Below are 16,915 nucleotides of genomic sequence, written 5' to 3' on the forward strand. Positions count from 1 at the left end.
TATTAAAGGGATTTATTTCCAAGCATTTTAAATCAAGTAGCACACCTTGATACCACAATAACACAGCCCTTATTTTTTTCGTAAAATTATGAATTATTATTTATTCATCGAAGTGTCACCCTTACTATTTACTCTGTGGTAGATACTCTCAGTATCGCGCTGAATCGAAACGTTGCTATTTAGTGACAAAATCCGAATAGCCAGATACTTCCCAACTTAATCCCCTCTCCAATTCTTTCAGCCTCACATCGTTCAGTCCCACTGGCTCTGGGCAGTTGGGAGTATTGTGCGTTAATAAAATAAACTCTAGGAAGACCTTTTCGCCAAATTAAGTTTTTCGATGTTTCTTTGTTATACGCACATACTCAAACGTTTTAACCTAACGTAAGTACATTTTTGTCATATAAAATAATGTACCAGTTGTGTGAATGAAAACAATTATGGGAAGAAATTTTTATAAAACACAAAACCTTCATATTATAAATAAATGTATTATACTTTTTGCCATCATAATACCGTTTTGTTTACTGCCCTCCATTGCCACCGACCCGAATCAAAATAAATCAACTCAAAAATAAACTGGAGTTGCCTAACAGAATTCCAAACCGTCGTGCTGTATAAACTGGATTCATTATTTCAGTCAAGATTTAAAATACTTAACATACAAACAGATTTTTTCCTCATATAAGACTGCTGATGTGGAAAACTTATTGGCGGGACAATACGACCGAACAATGTTGTTTTATATTTAGTTTAGTCTACAGTTAGAATACAAAGAAGTTACGAATTACTGGAGTAGACTTTAGTGGCCTAATAAACTAATGTAAATAGTAGACCTCGCGTAGTGCCGATTATTCCGATTTGAAAGATCGTAACGCTCATGCGAACTCTGGCGAGTAAAAAGGTACTATCCAACACGGCTACCATATTTTATCAGGGAAACCAAATAACCACTGATCGACATGCACAGAATAATCGCAGATATTGCATGGATATTGCGTTCTAAGGCACACTCGGCAAACTAAAACAAAACAAAATATACTATAAACTTTAAATAATAACACGGGACACGGGGAATAATAGGGCACAACAATCAAACCAAAAATAAATAGTAAAAATAATATAAAACCGTTCAAGGACAATTCACGCGAAATAAACCACAGTATTAGATGGGTATATCTTAATAATTATTATTTTGGAAAACACTTTGGTTAATTAAAAGAAATTATCCATATACAAATATGAATAAGTGCAAAAAAAAAAATATAACCTAACCCATTTCATTATCAATAATTAATAAAAATTTGTACGACATCGTAGGAAAACTGACGTCGCATTTCATAAAATCACAGCGTATAAGGGGGCCGACAGACGTAGCTATAAAAGATCAAAAGTTATTTGGCTTGGCGTATTTCGGCATATCGCTCGCCATACATTTCAATTGGAAATGTACGGCGAGCGATATGCCGAAATACGCCAAGCCAAATATCTTTTGATCTTTTATAGCTACGTCTGTCGGCACCATAAGTGCATAAAATGTGTAAATTATTACGTTTTCCTCAAGTTTAAATGTGGGTTTATCGAAAGGGCATTGTTTTCCGATGATTCCAACAATTTTAAAGTAACATTTACCTCATGGAATTCCACGGTACGGGCATTCCAAGCATTGATGTATTATGTTTAGATTTAGAAAAAAGGTTCCACTTTTGCCCGTTCAATTTGTACGACTTTGCCTTCAACGCATTGGACTGCTCGCCGACTGACAGGATACTACAAAATCTGGCCTACGCGCAGTGCGCACCGATAATCGCTAGTGGAACACGTGTCGATGAGATATTACTAATTCTATAGCTCAAGAAATAAAATAGTATTGTAGATCTTACGTGTAATTATTTTAAACATGTACATATATTATAGGGTGATTCACGCAAGCATATGTAAGGAGTTAAGAATACTGGTGACGTAAACAAAATGCTTTATGCGAGTATGTACCGAAAACCGCCAATTTTACTGTCAGGGTCGGTTTTTTTGGTCAAGCAAGCAGGTGTGTTAAGAAACCACGGAATTGTCCGAGACAATAATTTATTAGAATCTGTAAACAATATGATGGACATGAAATTATACGTTCGTGATAGTACACAAAACAAAAATATACAGGGTTTTCCAATAAGAGGTGTTATTTTGAATAGCTCGCTATTTCGTTAGATGTTACTTTTGAAGCGGTCATTTTTTGACACTTGACAAGGAGAAACTACGCCATTAATAAAAATGGAACGATACACGCTTCAACAACGCATTGAAATTATTAAAATTCACTTGAGTGAATCAAATGCAAATCATCTTGAGTGATGAGGCCCATTTCCACCTCGGTGGCTTCGTCAACAAGCAAAATTGTCGCATCTGGGGCTCGCAAAACCCAAGAGTTATTGTTGAAAAGCCTCTCTATCCTCAATGTGTGACTGTTTGGGGCGGTTTATGGTCCGGCGGAGTCATTGGACCTTACTTTTTCGAAAATTAGGCTGGAGCAACAGTTACGGTGAATGGATAGCTATCGAGAGATGATTAATGATTTTTTATGGCCGGAATTGGATGGTATTGATCTGGACAGCGTTTACTTTCAACAAGACGGCGCTACGTGCCACACAAGCAACGAAACCATTGATCTTTTACGATTGAATATCAAAATAACACATATTGGAAAACCGTGTATTTAATTTGGAATCAAAAAACGAGGTGCGCAATAAAGAGAGCATTATACCATCAAATCAAACAATCAATTTGGGAGGCAGGTAATATAACCAACACCTCTGCCATAGGTCACCCCCAAGTGGTTTGCTACGTTCGGCGACTTAACAGGGGTGCCCGGGTTCATGTGGTGAGGTTTGTCCGGGTCTTGGTGGCGGATGCGACTGCCCACCAACTGCGTGGCATGCTAAATAGCGAGAGACTGGTTGACCAGGAGTCTCTTGGAACATCGCCTTGCATCGCAGAGGGATGGATGGATTCATACGTCCGTCACTCCTGACAACACTGACCCCTAGCTACCCACCTCTCACGCCTTTTTCCTTCTCAGAACTTCCTCTCCTTCCTTCCCTAAAGAAACCCTCCAATAAAAGACCCTGAAAAGAAATGGTTGTTCTCAAGGCCAGGAGAAAAGACATAAAATAACATGAACAAGAGGTTTGATTTGAGATTTTCATGGCCAACAGCATTATAATGGTATTAGGTATGTCGTGTTGCGCTACTTCCTTCTTTAGACAACGTTTCGGACAGTATTACAGTGTCCATCATCGGTTTCGTTGTGGAAATTAATGTTAAAATAAACCACTATAATGAACAAAAGTTTATTATAAAACAAAACTCATATATCCATATCCATCATCAGGACTGTTATTTATGCATATGGATGATGACGATGGACACTATATGTATATGCTGTCCGAACATAAGCTAAAGAAAAACGTAGCGGAACACGGCATAATTTTACTAAAATTGCCACTATAATGAACACAATATCCTATTTTTTTAAATATCCACTATTGCTCATTTTAGTGGACATGTGGTTTGTGTTATTTCACAAATTATTCTTTTAAAAAATATAAAGTGTATTTGGGGCACGATCCAAAGTGGAAGATACTTGCAGTATCGCCCTGGTGTAAGACCACTAGCTTGAGTAGAGCTAATATTAAAAAAATAACCCGTAAAAAAATATGTTTACTATAATATATCTATTTTTAAATGTCGCTTAAAACTAGAAAAAATGGCTTGACTGCGGATTGAACCTTCCTACCCAGGAACTGGAGCCAACAACTAGATTTATTTCGTATATTAACTACTGTAATGTCATCCGATTTCAGAGACATGCGTATATGTCCAAGAGTGTGTGCAAGCTTCCAAGATTTGCATTCATTCATGCCCGAAAACAAATTTAAAATTCAAAAAGACGTGTTTAAAAAAGAAAACATACTCGAAAAAAGTACAACATCGAAACTTTTTCTCTTCAAAACATAAACCATAACAAAAATGCAATAACACGCTTATCATTGTAATATAAACAGTTGAACACCTCGAAGCATGCTTATCCATGTAAGGTGTAAATTAACACAACAAATTAGGTACACGTATACTGATCTTCATATCCTCGCGTTAGTTGCAACCTCGCACTCGACAATAACTTTCAATGAAAATCTTAATTCGGTTCTCCGGGGAGCCGGGAAATGAAATGATTTTCAACAGAATTCGTAATATTCTACACAAGAATTATTTCGTCACAAGAGTCGAATTAGTTTAATGTTATCACTTTTTTACGAAAACTCAAATACGCCAAAGTGTAATTCATTTTATAAACGATAAACTTTTTGATAAATCTTGTGTTGTTGAGTGGTCCGTGGTCGAGTGGTATGGCTCTCGACTAGCAAGCTGGAGGTCGCGGGTTCAAACACCGGACGTGCGCAAGAAAATTTAATTGGATTCATTTCACAAATTACTGATTTAAAATAATGAATAGTATATTTGCGGCACCGTTCAGAGTGTAAGATACTTCCAGTATCGCCCTGGTGTTAAGACCACCTTTCGGAATTGAAACTATCCTTGAAATTGCTGATTGATATTTTAATTCGCTCACCAAACACTAGAGCCTCGTCTCTTTACGGTGAGAAAAAGCTTATTAAATTAAATGATTATATTTCTTTGTAATACCACTGTGTAACATGTAAAAATAATTTGTAAGTATGTTTACGAGTGACAGAAAGGCTGCTAGAGATATTGAAAGAAGGATAAATGCAGGTACTCCATTAATGGAGGACTGAACGCGAATGCCAATTCAGCCACTGACCTGTGGTACCAAAATAATTAATTTATAAAAACATACATTAAAAAAGATCTCAAATTTTTTCACAAAACAAAACGCCTTTACCGGAATAATAAACTTGAAGCTCCATACGAAAGATTTTATTTCCCTCGCAATTTACAAGGTTAGTAGATTTAATTCAATAGAGCCAAGTTATCTACAGGCGTGCCTCCATTCTAATGTGGAATAATATTATAATCTTATCCGTTTTTTAAATGATTACTTTCAGCAGGTACCTAGAGCCAAGTTGTCTACAAGCGTGTCTCCATTCTAGTGTGGAATCTCTAAATAGTATAAAATAAAGTCACTATCCGCGTCTGTCTGTTTGTGCGCTTACTTCTTCTAAACTACGCAACAGATTATGATAGGGTTTTCACTACAATTTAGAGAATTTCTTCTGGAAAGTTTATTTATATGAAACATGCATATTATATTTATATAAAGTAGAGAAAAGTCGATATTTTAAAATCGATTCATAAAAAATAACCTTATGAAATACATCAAAATAATGTACTACGGAATTGTATATATTAAAAAGGCCTACGGAAAAGTCCGCGACGGTATATGTCTATCCCCTAAGGATAACTCCCAGAAACGCCAGGTACATGTCAGCTGGTAATATTATAATCTTATCTTTTTTAAATGATTACTTTCAGCAGGTACCTACCTATGTACTTTTTATTAGATTACTGAGAGTAAGTACCCACTGCAAAATTCTTTCGCTGCACTAGGGGAATTATTCATTATCACGGAAATGCCAGGCAGGTAGGCACTATATGTAAGGTACGTAGGCACCAGGCTGGCAGTAGGCGGTAGGAGGTAGTTACTACTTGTACTATTTTACTGTTACGAGCGTGTGCTTATCCAATCACACTATAAAGTGGGACAAGAAATATTTATAATGTCGACCCGTTTGGATGGTGTGTGTTTACAAAACGAGAATCGATAACTGCATTAACAGGAAAATTTAACGTGCACACAATAAATAGCGCATTGTATAAATAAATTAAGTGGTTTATTCTCAATAAAAAGCAATCCCTACTCGTGATAAAAGACATAATAATTGAAAGATGTTTAAAATTGTTTGTGTCGATGTTAGCTTCCTTGTTTAGGCGTTCCCGGAAATGACTGAGGATCGCCAAAAAACAATCAGTTCACGGCGACTAAATTAAGCGTGTTTAGTCGACGAAAACTTTTTTTTTTTTTTTTCGTTGGCGATCTGCAGTCATGCTCGAGAACGATTATTTTTATATGAATACACCGCAGTCCCAACCAACTGCCCAGAACCAGTGGGACTATTACTATGGCATCGCCAAATTTAAATAGAGAGGAAAAGGAGATGGGGAAGAGGAAGTTTGAGAAGAGTCTTCTTTTATTAATAAATTATTTACATACTAATAATTGTGAATCGGTTATTTAGAAATGCATGAACTCGATTCCGCACATCGCAATTTCACACATCTCAACCAAAACGAAGGTGAAAGTTTAAAATGACAAGTAATAAGTGCGAGTGAATTTGTCTTGCCTTGCACGGCGTAAGTGTGTGAGATAATAACGAGGTTCTAGAGAAATGAAATGATCGTCCTTCGTATTGCGAAAATCTAGAGATGTGATCCGAATACCTAACCTAAACCAAGCGGCAATGAAAACGAAGTAGGTCAAGAAGAAAATACAGTACGGTGTATCCGCGTTGAACAGAGGCCGAACGAACAATCTTTTCGTGCTCAAATTACGACCTCATTGTAGAGCTACAGGTGTAATTATTGTTGATGCAATTAAAATTACAGACGTAAGACACTTAAAGGTAAAAGTTGTTCATATTATTTGGGGATGTGATGTCAATTTTAATAACAACAGAATTTCTCCTCAGCGGTTGGAAAATAAGATTTAATGTCAAAGAACTCTATCAATCACACATTTTAGACCAAGGCTGCCCAACCTTTTTAACAGTTGGGCCAAATTGACGATTTTGAATCACTGGCGGGCCACTGAATACCTGACGGTTCCTATTTCCATGGGGGGGGGGGTTGTTAGAGAATTTCTATAAAACATAATTCCCCACAAAAAAAATTCAAAAATGAGTGCTCCCCACAAAATATTTGAAATCCATGGGGGGGGGGTTGTTACGGAACTTCGCTGAGAAAAAATATTCCGCGCACCCAAAAACATCATATGTGATTCCCCACAACAATTTTTCGAATTCCATGGGGGGGGGGGGGTGGCTACAAGATTCCATTTCGGACGCGAAAAATATTATATCAAAAACCGGTGTATTTTTGTTTAAAAAGTAAGTTCAACAGGTTGGATTTTTTCATCGCTGATTCTCGTTCTGGGTAGCGTAAATAGCGATAAATCGCCTTCGTTGGCAACACTGGTGACCGCGCGCAAGCTGCCATGTTTGTTTTACCGCGGGCCCGCGACACTTTTTCAAATTGGCGGATTGGCGGGTTTTTTGAAAATGGTTCACGCGGGCCACTTATAATTCGTTCGCGGGCCACATTGTGGCCCGCGGGCCTGGGGTTGGGCAGCCTTGTTTTAGACTAACATAATTTAAATAAGGCCTTACTTACAATAAAAATAAGATTAAAAAGGATCCGAGCCGGCCGTACGAGTAGCAGCTTGCCACACAAAATTACATATTGATTGCAAAGAATGGGAGAGGGCACCTGGAATGAGACAATCCAAAGTACTCATAAAAGGACCAGACCCTAGACGAACCAAGAAACTACTCGATATGGACAGAAACTCGCTGAGGAAACTGGTAGGACTACTAACGGGACACTGCCATCTCAGGAGACACATGCAGATATTGGCAGTGGAAAACACCAATAGATGCAGGAAATGTGAAGAGGATGAAGAGACTCCAATTCACCTATGGTGCCAATGTCCTGCCCTGGTGGGAACTAGGCTCAGATACCTGGGGAGACATACAGTAGAACCAGAAGACGTAGCCACATACCCAATAACAACCCTGGTGAACTTTATTAAAGGGACTGTGGGACTTTATTATAAATACTGTGGTTAAGTTATGATCTTACATAAAAATAATATTAACTCTAAGGAGATACACCTTCCACACGATAAGGTAGGCGACACATTACTCTATTCGCATCATGGCTTAGCCTATTTAATTGGTATATGGTTATATTCCCATTGGTAGTGTACGGCGAGCGATACGCTGAAATAGGCCAACCCACGCAAATATAGCGCGCTTATAGCGTGGTCTGTCACAGGTTTAACGTAAACATATTTCCGATTTATTTAAGTCCGAGATAACTATTCGTTACTCGTACTTCGAACGCATGGTGGATATATGGTCCGGTATATCAGTCAGTCCATATCCTCGTTATGTATGACATTCCTCGCTCAAATGTAAGCGGGCTAAATCTGTCGCTCAAACCTTGATAAGCGTGAGTTTCCTTTTTAGACGGCGAGGCGCTTGCAGTGACACAAGTCGAATCTGGCATTTATTTATATGAATATTTTTTAAAGTTTCAACGTCAGGATAGTTTGTTTCAGCGATTAGTTCGTCATAATTTTATGGAAAAAAAACAATTACTACGAAAATGACGACTAAATTCAAATTCAAATGAACCAGAGTTATGCAGGACGCACAGACAACCCAAATTAGTATTTTTGATTCTCTACGATTTCCACCAGAGAGGTCCATCCAGGTCAACAACATATACATAGCCAAGTGGCAAAATTAGAGGGGTAAAATTACCTTAATAGTTGGTCATCGGTTTCATATCAGGTAAGCATACCGATGACTTCTTAGTACAGATAGGTACCTTTTGCGTAGGTACTAGATAAATCAAAGATAAAGAAAGGTTGGTAATACGACCTAAGTGCGCTAGGAACATAATTTGACAAGGCATTATTTTGTTAACGTTATCAGGTTATAGGTACGTCCAAATAATGGCAATCGGTATCTACGTAGAGTGTACAAAAAATTTCTAGCAAATAAATACAAGATAATCCAACTGGTAAAACAGAGGAAGTTTGATGGAAGACGTCGAATGCAATCAGCAGGGTGAAGTTTTCCCTGATGATGGACAACCTCCGATATTTTTAAGTTTAATGGACCAATTACACGGCTTTACAGATGTCGAAAAGATGATACTGCCAGACTGAACTAAAAAGGAGAAAATGTTTTTTTGTCCCAATAAAATTCCTTGCTCGAACGGTGAGCTTTGGCATCAAGAATTTTGCATACTAATATTTCTTGATTTATGGAGCTTTGATTTTCAGTACATAATACAGGATGGGGCAGAAGTAATGACCCTGTTTTGAGGAGGTATGAAATAAACTGATAAACTTAGAGACTTAAAACTTTTTTATTATGATCTGTATATAATCCCATTTGTTTCATTAAGTTTTGAATAGCAAGATGGCGGCATTCAGCACCAATACACCAATGTAGTCTATTTCTGAAGTTTTGTGCTTTTTAGTTTATTAGTTTTTTTATACCTTCTCAAAACCGAGTCATTACTTCTGCCCCATCCTGTATGATAACAATATTATTATATTTTATTTATTTATTATTTTTATACGCCCGGCTTTTACATTAGATGTCGTAATGTAAAAATTTTACAATTTTGTGCATTTGGTTGAAAAAATAAGTTCTTTATTACAGTGGTTGACAATTGGATAAATTTAAAATAATATATTATACCTATAAAACTGAAATTATCAGAATTAATGTATGTTAAATATTGAATTTGTTACATTCAAAATGTTGATATAATTGGCATATCCATTTGCTAAACTATACCTATAGGCGAGGAATTGACGAGTTTGATACATAATTTGTGAATGGTGACATTGAAAAAGGTCCCTATGTCTAGTGTGTCGAGTAATTACTCTTAAGTTGACAATACACAGTAGTTCGCAACAGTCGAGCTATGAATTAAAAAATTTGAAAAAGAAACATAACAAAACAAAACATCGTTTATCCTATGCCTATCCTCAAGTTTAAATATTTTTAAAAAAAGTGTAGTTAATCTGTAAGTAACTTAAAATTAATAAAGCGTAAAAACTTTCGGTGAATTCTTTCAAAATTTGTAATGTGATTTATATGGTAAGACGACTTTACTATGATCAAGAAAATATTATGGTTGCAGTAAAGCAAAAACAAAAATAATCACAAAATTTGGTGCAAAGACCACAATGTCATTAGCTGGCGTGAACGACATAAAAAAATGCATGGATGCGTCTGTTCAAATAGACTTGGCAAATGCGAGGCACTTTGTTTTGCTTTGTGTTTGTGGACATTAATGAATTCCTGAGAAATACGCATTCAGCTACAAAAAAACATGAACTACATCTCCAATAAATTGTTCTTCGTGTAAAATAAACAAACCCGCAAATATTGTCAGTCGCAAAATAATACACTTATATCAAATCAGCTGACGTGTACCCGGCGTTTGCTAGACTTTTCTCTGATTTCTATAAATATAATATGCAAGTATTATACCTATAAACCTTCCGGAAGAAATTCTCTAAATGGTAGTGAAAACCCTATCAAAATCCGTTGCGTATTTTTGAAGTACTAAGCGCACAAGCAGACGCGGATAGCTACTTTATTTTAGTACTAGCTGACGACGTGCACTCGGCGTTCTTCGACTTTTCTATGCTTTCTATAAATATAATATGCATGTATTATATATACATACATATATATAAAAACCTTCCGGAAGAAAAAATATATATGATAGTCAAAACCCTATAAAAATCTGTTGCACAGTTTAGAAGAACTAAGCGCACAAACAGACAGACGCAGATAATGACTTTGTTTAATACTATTTAGAGATAATAAAGAAAGGGATGCACACATTTAGCCATAATATTGAAAGAAAGATTATTTGACAATAAATATAATCAATTATTATTTATTGAAATGATGAAAAAATGTTGTGAAAAGAAATTTTAAATTTTGATTGAAATTGAATAGGCAGCGGTGCACAATCCGCAGCCCGCGGGCCTTTTCGTACGGCCATTTAATTAATTAAATAAATTCTAAAATGTTACTGTAATTCCGGTGAAAAAAGAAAACCAAATTTTTAAGCAATATTTGAGAAAAAAGGGTTTGATGTACCAACAGAGCTTATATACAGAGTATCTATGGAATGTAATTTGAGTCGTTTTAGAGCTTTTTCACTCTTCAGGCCAATTTGTTCGGTTATTGGAACAAAAAGATATTACCCGAAGAGTCAATTTGTTTGCTTTTTGTAACAGCTCATATTATGGTCCCATCATTGATGTATTATACTTAGTCTATGGGTCCCATAGAAATCTTAACGTATCCCTTGACGTCATAGTTAGAAATACGAACTAAAATGCGTTAGAAAAAGAAAACACCAAGCTTTATATTCAAATATAGAAGTTCACCACAGAATAATTAAAATATAGACCTTTATGAAACCAAAGGTTCCGACCGCAATTTGAATTGAATTTATGAAACTGAAAATGTCATTAATTATTTTTTATATGCAACGATAAAAAAGTGCGGTGACAGTAATGTTTATAATGCACCTGTCTTTTGTTATTTTTTTAATTATAAAGTTATGTCATTTTAGTTCAGCGCTTAAGCGAAAAAACGTAAGGTGCGCCATTTTTAAAACGGTTTTATGATAGCATCTTTAAGAAATATTACGGTCAATACGCCAGAGGCCTGAAAGGTTAAGATCTACGTTTGATTCATTTTGAGGTGTCCGTTTTATAAAATTTCAAAAGATATTGTGACAAAATGTTGATGTAACGCTGTCCGAAACGTTGGCTAATAAAGGAGATAGCTCAACATGCCATGATACCCCAAAAATAAATAACGAAAAAAAAAAATAATATTACATATTTATTTATTGACATTGAAACGAAGGGGGTAAGTAGGTACCTACGTAACAAAAATTATGTTAGCCATAAAATATTCTCCTTTCTGTGGAAAACTGAATGAAGAAGATGAATAAACAGTAATTTTATTCGAAAATTAAACTTCGGGGAAAAAGTACCACGTGTACACAAAATAGCGCGCGCTGAATACGTTTGTCATCACGGAGACACTAGCGCCAATCGAGGTTACGATATCATTTTGAAGTATGAAATTTTACCTTCAACCAAAAAATAATAATATTGGCAAGTTTAGTGCAAGCCCACATTATATGATTCAGTACGTCAATGTACGATAATTTAACAACAACAAAAATCACACAGAATACTTTCCTAATTACCTTTAGAATTGTTTAATTTTTAAACCTTCGCGTAGATACCTTGTACAAATAAAGTAAAAGTATGTAATGCTGTCCGAAACGTTGTATAAACGAGGTAGCCGCAACACGGAATAATACCTCAAAAATGAATCACTATAATACTTTTGCCCGTGAAAATCTCAAATCATATCTAAAGTATGTAGTTCGTTATTTGATATATAAATGCGAGCAAACGTCGGCCCGTATTTACAGGGAATCACAACGAATAACTTGTGAAAATTATTATGGCAAGGACTCGGTATCGCAAAAGGGACAAAGCTTTTCAACTGTCATGTAGAAAATTCAATTGCTATAATCTAATTTATTGCAATAGTCGGTCCCTTTTCTATTCAGAGACCTTTACGGAACGGAATGGGAAATAATTATGCGATAAATATTATATGTTATTGTAGTTTGTATGGATATGGTTTAGGTTATGAACATTATGTAAGCTAACAATAGTAGGTACAAATCAAACATATGTTAGTTGCATTATAAATATTGATAAAGTTACAGGAAAGTAATTAATACTGACGTAACAATCGAAACAAACATATAAGTGTTATTTTGAAACCGATAAAAATAAAATGGCCGTAGACATCGACCAAATCGTAGGACCTACAACAGAACCCGGAAGATCGAAAAAGAAAGAAGTATTTAAAGTGATGAAAAAATTAACCGTTGTTTAAAAAATAGTCTTGTCATTTCCCACGCACGTTAATTTATGGATAGAACCCTAAATCATAATTTAGATTTATTATTCTGATTATTTTCATAACGTTTAAAGATTACCGTACAAAATTCAAATAGGTACGAGGGCATAATAAATACTCCGGCTTCAGAGTGATTAAACTTTTGATAACAATTGACTGTTATCCAAATAAAAGTGCTTTCCGACAGTCAAAAGGTAGATTTATTTTGAGATTTCTTACAAACCTCAATTTAGACAAATCTCTGAACAACCTCCCAACTCCCCCCCGAGTTGAGAGCTGGGGGCAGGAGCGGAGCACCCTCCCCGACCAAGTTTATAAGAGATCAATAACCACCTTGCATCAAAATGCTTGTTCTTGTTACGCTAACTTTACGCGCGCCTCCAAATCCGGCGACCGCGTAATCAGCAAAAAAATTTCACCAAAATATATAGTTTATGAAAAAATACATTTAAACTTGTTAATTAAATTAGAATACAGAATAGAACACGTGCTATACATTAATAATTTGTCTCAAAACAAAGAAACATCGGAAATATTCTCAAAACTTTTTGTTTGAAAGATATTTTTCATCATTTTCACTTCTCAAAAAGAATGTGATATTTTGACTTACCTGAGTATGCCCGATGGCTATTATATCCTTTTCGGCATCCCTAATATTCCTCTTAATGTTCACATTCTGTAAATAAAAAGAGTACGTAAGAATAGTCAATTCGTTTAAAGGTTATCAAGTATTTGCAAAATTAGCTTAATTATCACTTACGTTTTGATCTTCTTTCAAGCGCACGACCCATGCCTGGAAAATAAAAATAAGAACGTGTTAAACTCTGGAAAACTGCTGTATAAATACAATCAAAAGAAACATTTTAAAAGTTTATGGACTTATAGGGCTAATGCAATATAATAAGTATTAAGTATACTGCTGTACTACGAACTAGTTATTATAATATTAAATAAAGAACCAAGGTCCGGAAACGAAAACTGCAAAGCCAGATAAAACTTACCTGATGTACCCTTATCGCATTTTTCAATTCGTTCTGCGTCTTTCTTATATCCTCTTTTATTTGGTTTGACACCTCCATAACTTATTTCACAGATTTAAACACTTAAACAAACTATTTAAAACACTGCACTCGAAAAACGACACCCACAAAACTCAAAGCTGACTGGAGTTCATGAACATTAATAAGCGCGAAGAGTTCGTACAAAATATTAATAAAAATACGTAACAATGAAAATAACTACACGATAAACATTTATTAAACACATTCGTATTTGTTAAAAACTAGAACATTATCTTTATTAAATTTAAAATGTCGTATATTTTAATATTCTGTTTCTATTTTGTTATCGTATTTGAATACGACGTCCACCTATTCACCTAAACATTTGCAATATTTTTTCTACAGCATGTCATTAGCGACAATGTTCGACGTTTGGAATGAATATAGCTGCACGACAAATTATCGCAAACTTCATTTCAGTTCGGCAACGTAGTGATGTCACAACAGTATCGCTACAATATAATATTAAGGTTTGGAGATTTTTAATAATATTAAAAAAAACTAATTGCTTGAAAGTGAATAGAGCGATAATTAGAAATTAGAAAAAATATCTCCTGTTATATGAAAATCATTATAAAGAGAGCCCCAAATGCATTTGTGCACATTGATAGTTATTCAAATTGGTGCTAAATAGTCTGGAACACCCGCCCGCATTAATTTCGTACCCCGAAGTAGTTTTATAATACAGTTTTACTATATAACTACAAAGGCAAAAATCTATTTAAAATGATTATACTGTACTATCACATTAAACGTATTTTTTCACAAAGTCACAACTTCATTAATCCTGTAAATATTATATTTCTCAAGTTAATTTTGTTTTCTTAATTCACATCAAGAGAATTTGGATGACATCATTAGTTAGAAAACAAAAAATAAGTTGTTTTGACTAGTGTATTTTAATCATCTATTCGTTTTGTTTTATTTTAAAACGACATTTTTTTGTTTCAGCAGCCACATTATGGTAGATGGTCTCACTATTTTATTTCATTATCAATAGGTAAAGAAGGTTAAAATCTAGATTTGAACATTGAAGTTCAAATTTATTTTAGTACTTAGACAGCGGAGAATAGCGATAAAATTGTTACCATCATTTATACAACGAATGCACTGGCACCGGCCGTCAAAAATATTCGAGCGCCGGTCGCTTTGCGACCTTTGCGTTTTCGTTCCCATGTGGTGATTGTCAATTTTAGTTGATTTGCCATTTGAATTTCAGTTACAGATATCTCTTTCTTTGTTTACTGTTTATATATATTATATCGCCGCCTTCGTTGAATCGTGCATGTCTATAAATTAGAAGTGCTGATATTTTATGTAAGTACAGTCTGTGAAGATTAGCCACACTCATACTATGATAAATAACAATAATGTAATTTTACTTATATTTTATTTTGGGTTCTTTCAGTAATAAGATGTCTAATAAACGCGTGGCCGGCAGTGAACTAAACGCTGATAATTGGGATCAAGCCGATGAAGTAGAAGAGATCGGAACTTTTCGTGTGGCTTCAAATGAAGAATTAGAGAAACGAGTCGTGAGAACTGCCAAACGTCGCTCGAATCTAACATCCAATCTGTCTTCCAATGACGAGGTAAAATATAATAAATAATACAGTATTCTAATTTTATCATAATGTTATAAATTATTACTCAAATTGCTTTTTTTAGCAACCTTCATTTCACTTTGCAAATGTTTAATGTTTTAATCAACATTCTCGTAAAAACTGATTTGTACGAAGTATTTTTTCTCTTTGTATCTCATTTATACTTTGTTGTTCTTAAGAATAATTAGTCTCATTTAAATCTGAAAATAACCTGGAAATTTTTTTTTTTCCCCTTTCAGCCAAAAAAGGGAGTATTTAGTGGCTTTGGTGGATTTGGAAAAACTCCATCAACTTCAACACCCTTCAACTTCCTTTCAAATTTAGCAACTAATGGAAAAACAGATGCAAATAAGCCTGCAGAGGTTAAACTTCCCGTTCCACCGAAGGAAATTCCTAAAACAGCTGATGAACCTAAACTTGAAGAAAAGAGTGCAGCGAGTACCAACCACAGTGATGAATATTGCTCTAATTTGAAAAGTTTGAATCAGAGTGTGTACGAGTGGATTAAGTCTCACATTGAGAAAAATCCCTATTGTATCCTTACACCCATTTTTGATGATTATAAAAAATACCTGAAAGATTTTGACAAATATAAAACAGAAGCTCCTACAGCAAACAAAAATGAGAAAGTTGAGACAAAGACATCAGATCTATTTAGTATGAAAAAAAAGGATTCAACTTCAAGTGCCACACTGTTCCCAATGACTCACAATCCCATTCCGGATACTCCAAAATCTGGAGAAAAACTTGATATTAGCAAATTTAACAGCCCCACTAACATGTTTAGCCAAGGCTTTTCATCCACCCCAGTTTCAAAAGCCCCCGTGTTCTCGTTTGGACAGCAAAGTGCTACTGTAACAACAACTGCCACAAGTAATTTCAATTTTGGATCTGCCAAACTTTTTTCATTCGGCAATATCCCACAAGATGATAAGAAGAGCGAGCCCAAACCCATTGATGAAAACGATGAAGATGAAGAACCACCCAAAGTTACGTTTACACCGGTTGTTGAAGAGGATTCAATTTACTCCAAGCGATGCAAAGTATTTGTGAAGAATGACGGCTCATTTGGAGACAGGGGTGTGGGAACCCTGTATCTTAAACCCATAGCGGGCAGTGAAAAGTACCAACTGATTGTACGAGCCGACACCAGCCTGGGAAATCTTCTACTCAACATGGTCCTTTCTGCATCTATTCCCACCAAGCGAATGGGGAAGAATAATGTAATGTTAGTCACAATCCCAACTCCAGAAGCCAAACCTCCCCCAGTGCCCTTGCTCCTAAGGGTCAAAACATCTGACGAGGCTGACCAGCTCCTTGCTACTTTGGACAAATACAAGAAGTGACACTTCTGCCTTTACATAGTAAACTAACATCTATCTCTTTTACTACTGACTTATAATGCAACTGTAATTGTTTTAAATCTAAACATTCTGTTTTTTAA

General features: G+C 35.3%; 2 protein-coding genes across 2 annotated transcripts in view; one reads left to right on the forward strand and one right to left on the reverse strand.

Moving 5' to 3' along the window:
• Positions 1–14,222, reverse strand: part of LOC149423549 (uncharacterized) — a 29,101-nt gene extending 14,879 nt beyond the window's left edge. Inside the window, exons 1-3 of the mRNA XM_089631641.1 lie at positions 13,808–14,222; positions 13,567–13,599; positions 13,417–13,482 (exon numbers count right to left, since the gene is read on the reverse strand). Coding sequence (XP_089487767.1) covers positions 13,417–13,482; positions 13,567–13,599; positions 13,808–13,885 — 177 coding nt within the window. The 5' untranslated portion in view covers positions 13,886–14,222. The remainder of the gene's footprint in view (positions 1–13,416; positions 13,483–13,566; positions 13,600–13,807) is intronic.
• Positions 14,223–14,990: 768 nt separating this feature from the next.
• Nup50 (nuclear pore complex protein Nup50) lies at positions 14,991–16,915 on the forward strand. Its single transcript, XM_089631998.1, has 3 exons — positions 14,991–15,184; positions 15,276–15,459; positions 15,711–16,915. Exons 2-3 carry the CDS (start codon positions 15,283–15,285, stop codon positions 16,815–16,817), a joined length of 1,284 nt encoding a protein of 427 aa, XP_089488124.1. The 5' UTR covers positions 14,991–15,184; positions 15,276–15,282; the 3' UTR covers positions 16,818–16,915.

This window comes from Hesperophylax consimilis, chromosome 5 (genome assembly GCF_061612785.1).
Source record: "Hesperophylax consimilis isolate HC1 chromosome 5, BYU_Hcon_1.0, whole genome shotgun sequence".
Taxonomy (NCBI): Eukaryota; Metazoa; Arthropoda; class Insecta; order Trichoptera; family Limnephilidae; genus Hesperophylax; species Hesperophylax consimilis.

Coding starts and splice junctions, on each gene's coding strand:
- Nup50 (XM_089631998.1), top strand. CDS start 15,283: ATGTCTAATAAACGCGTGGCCGGCAGTGAACTAAACGCTGATAATTGG. Junction 15,460..15,710: donor ATCTGTCTTCCAATGACGAG/GTAAAATATAAT, acceptor TTCCCCTTTCAG/CCAAAAAAGGGAGTATTTAG.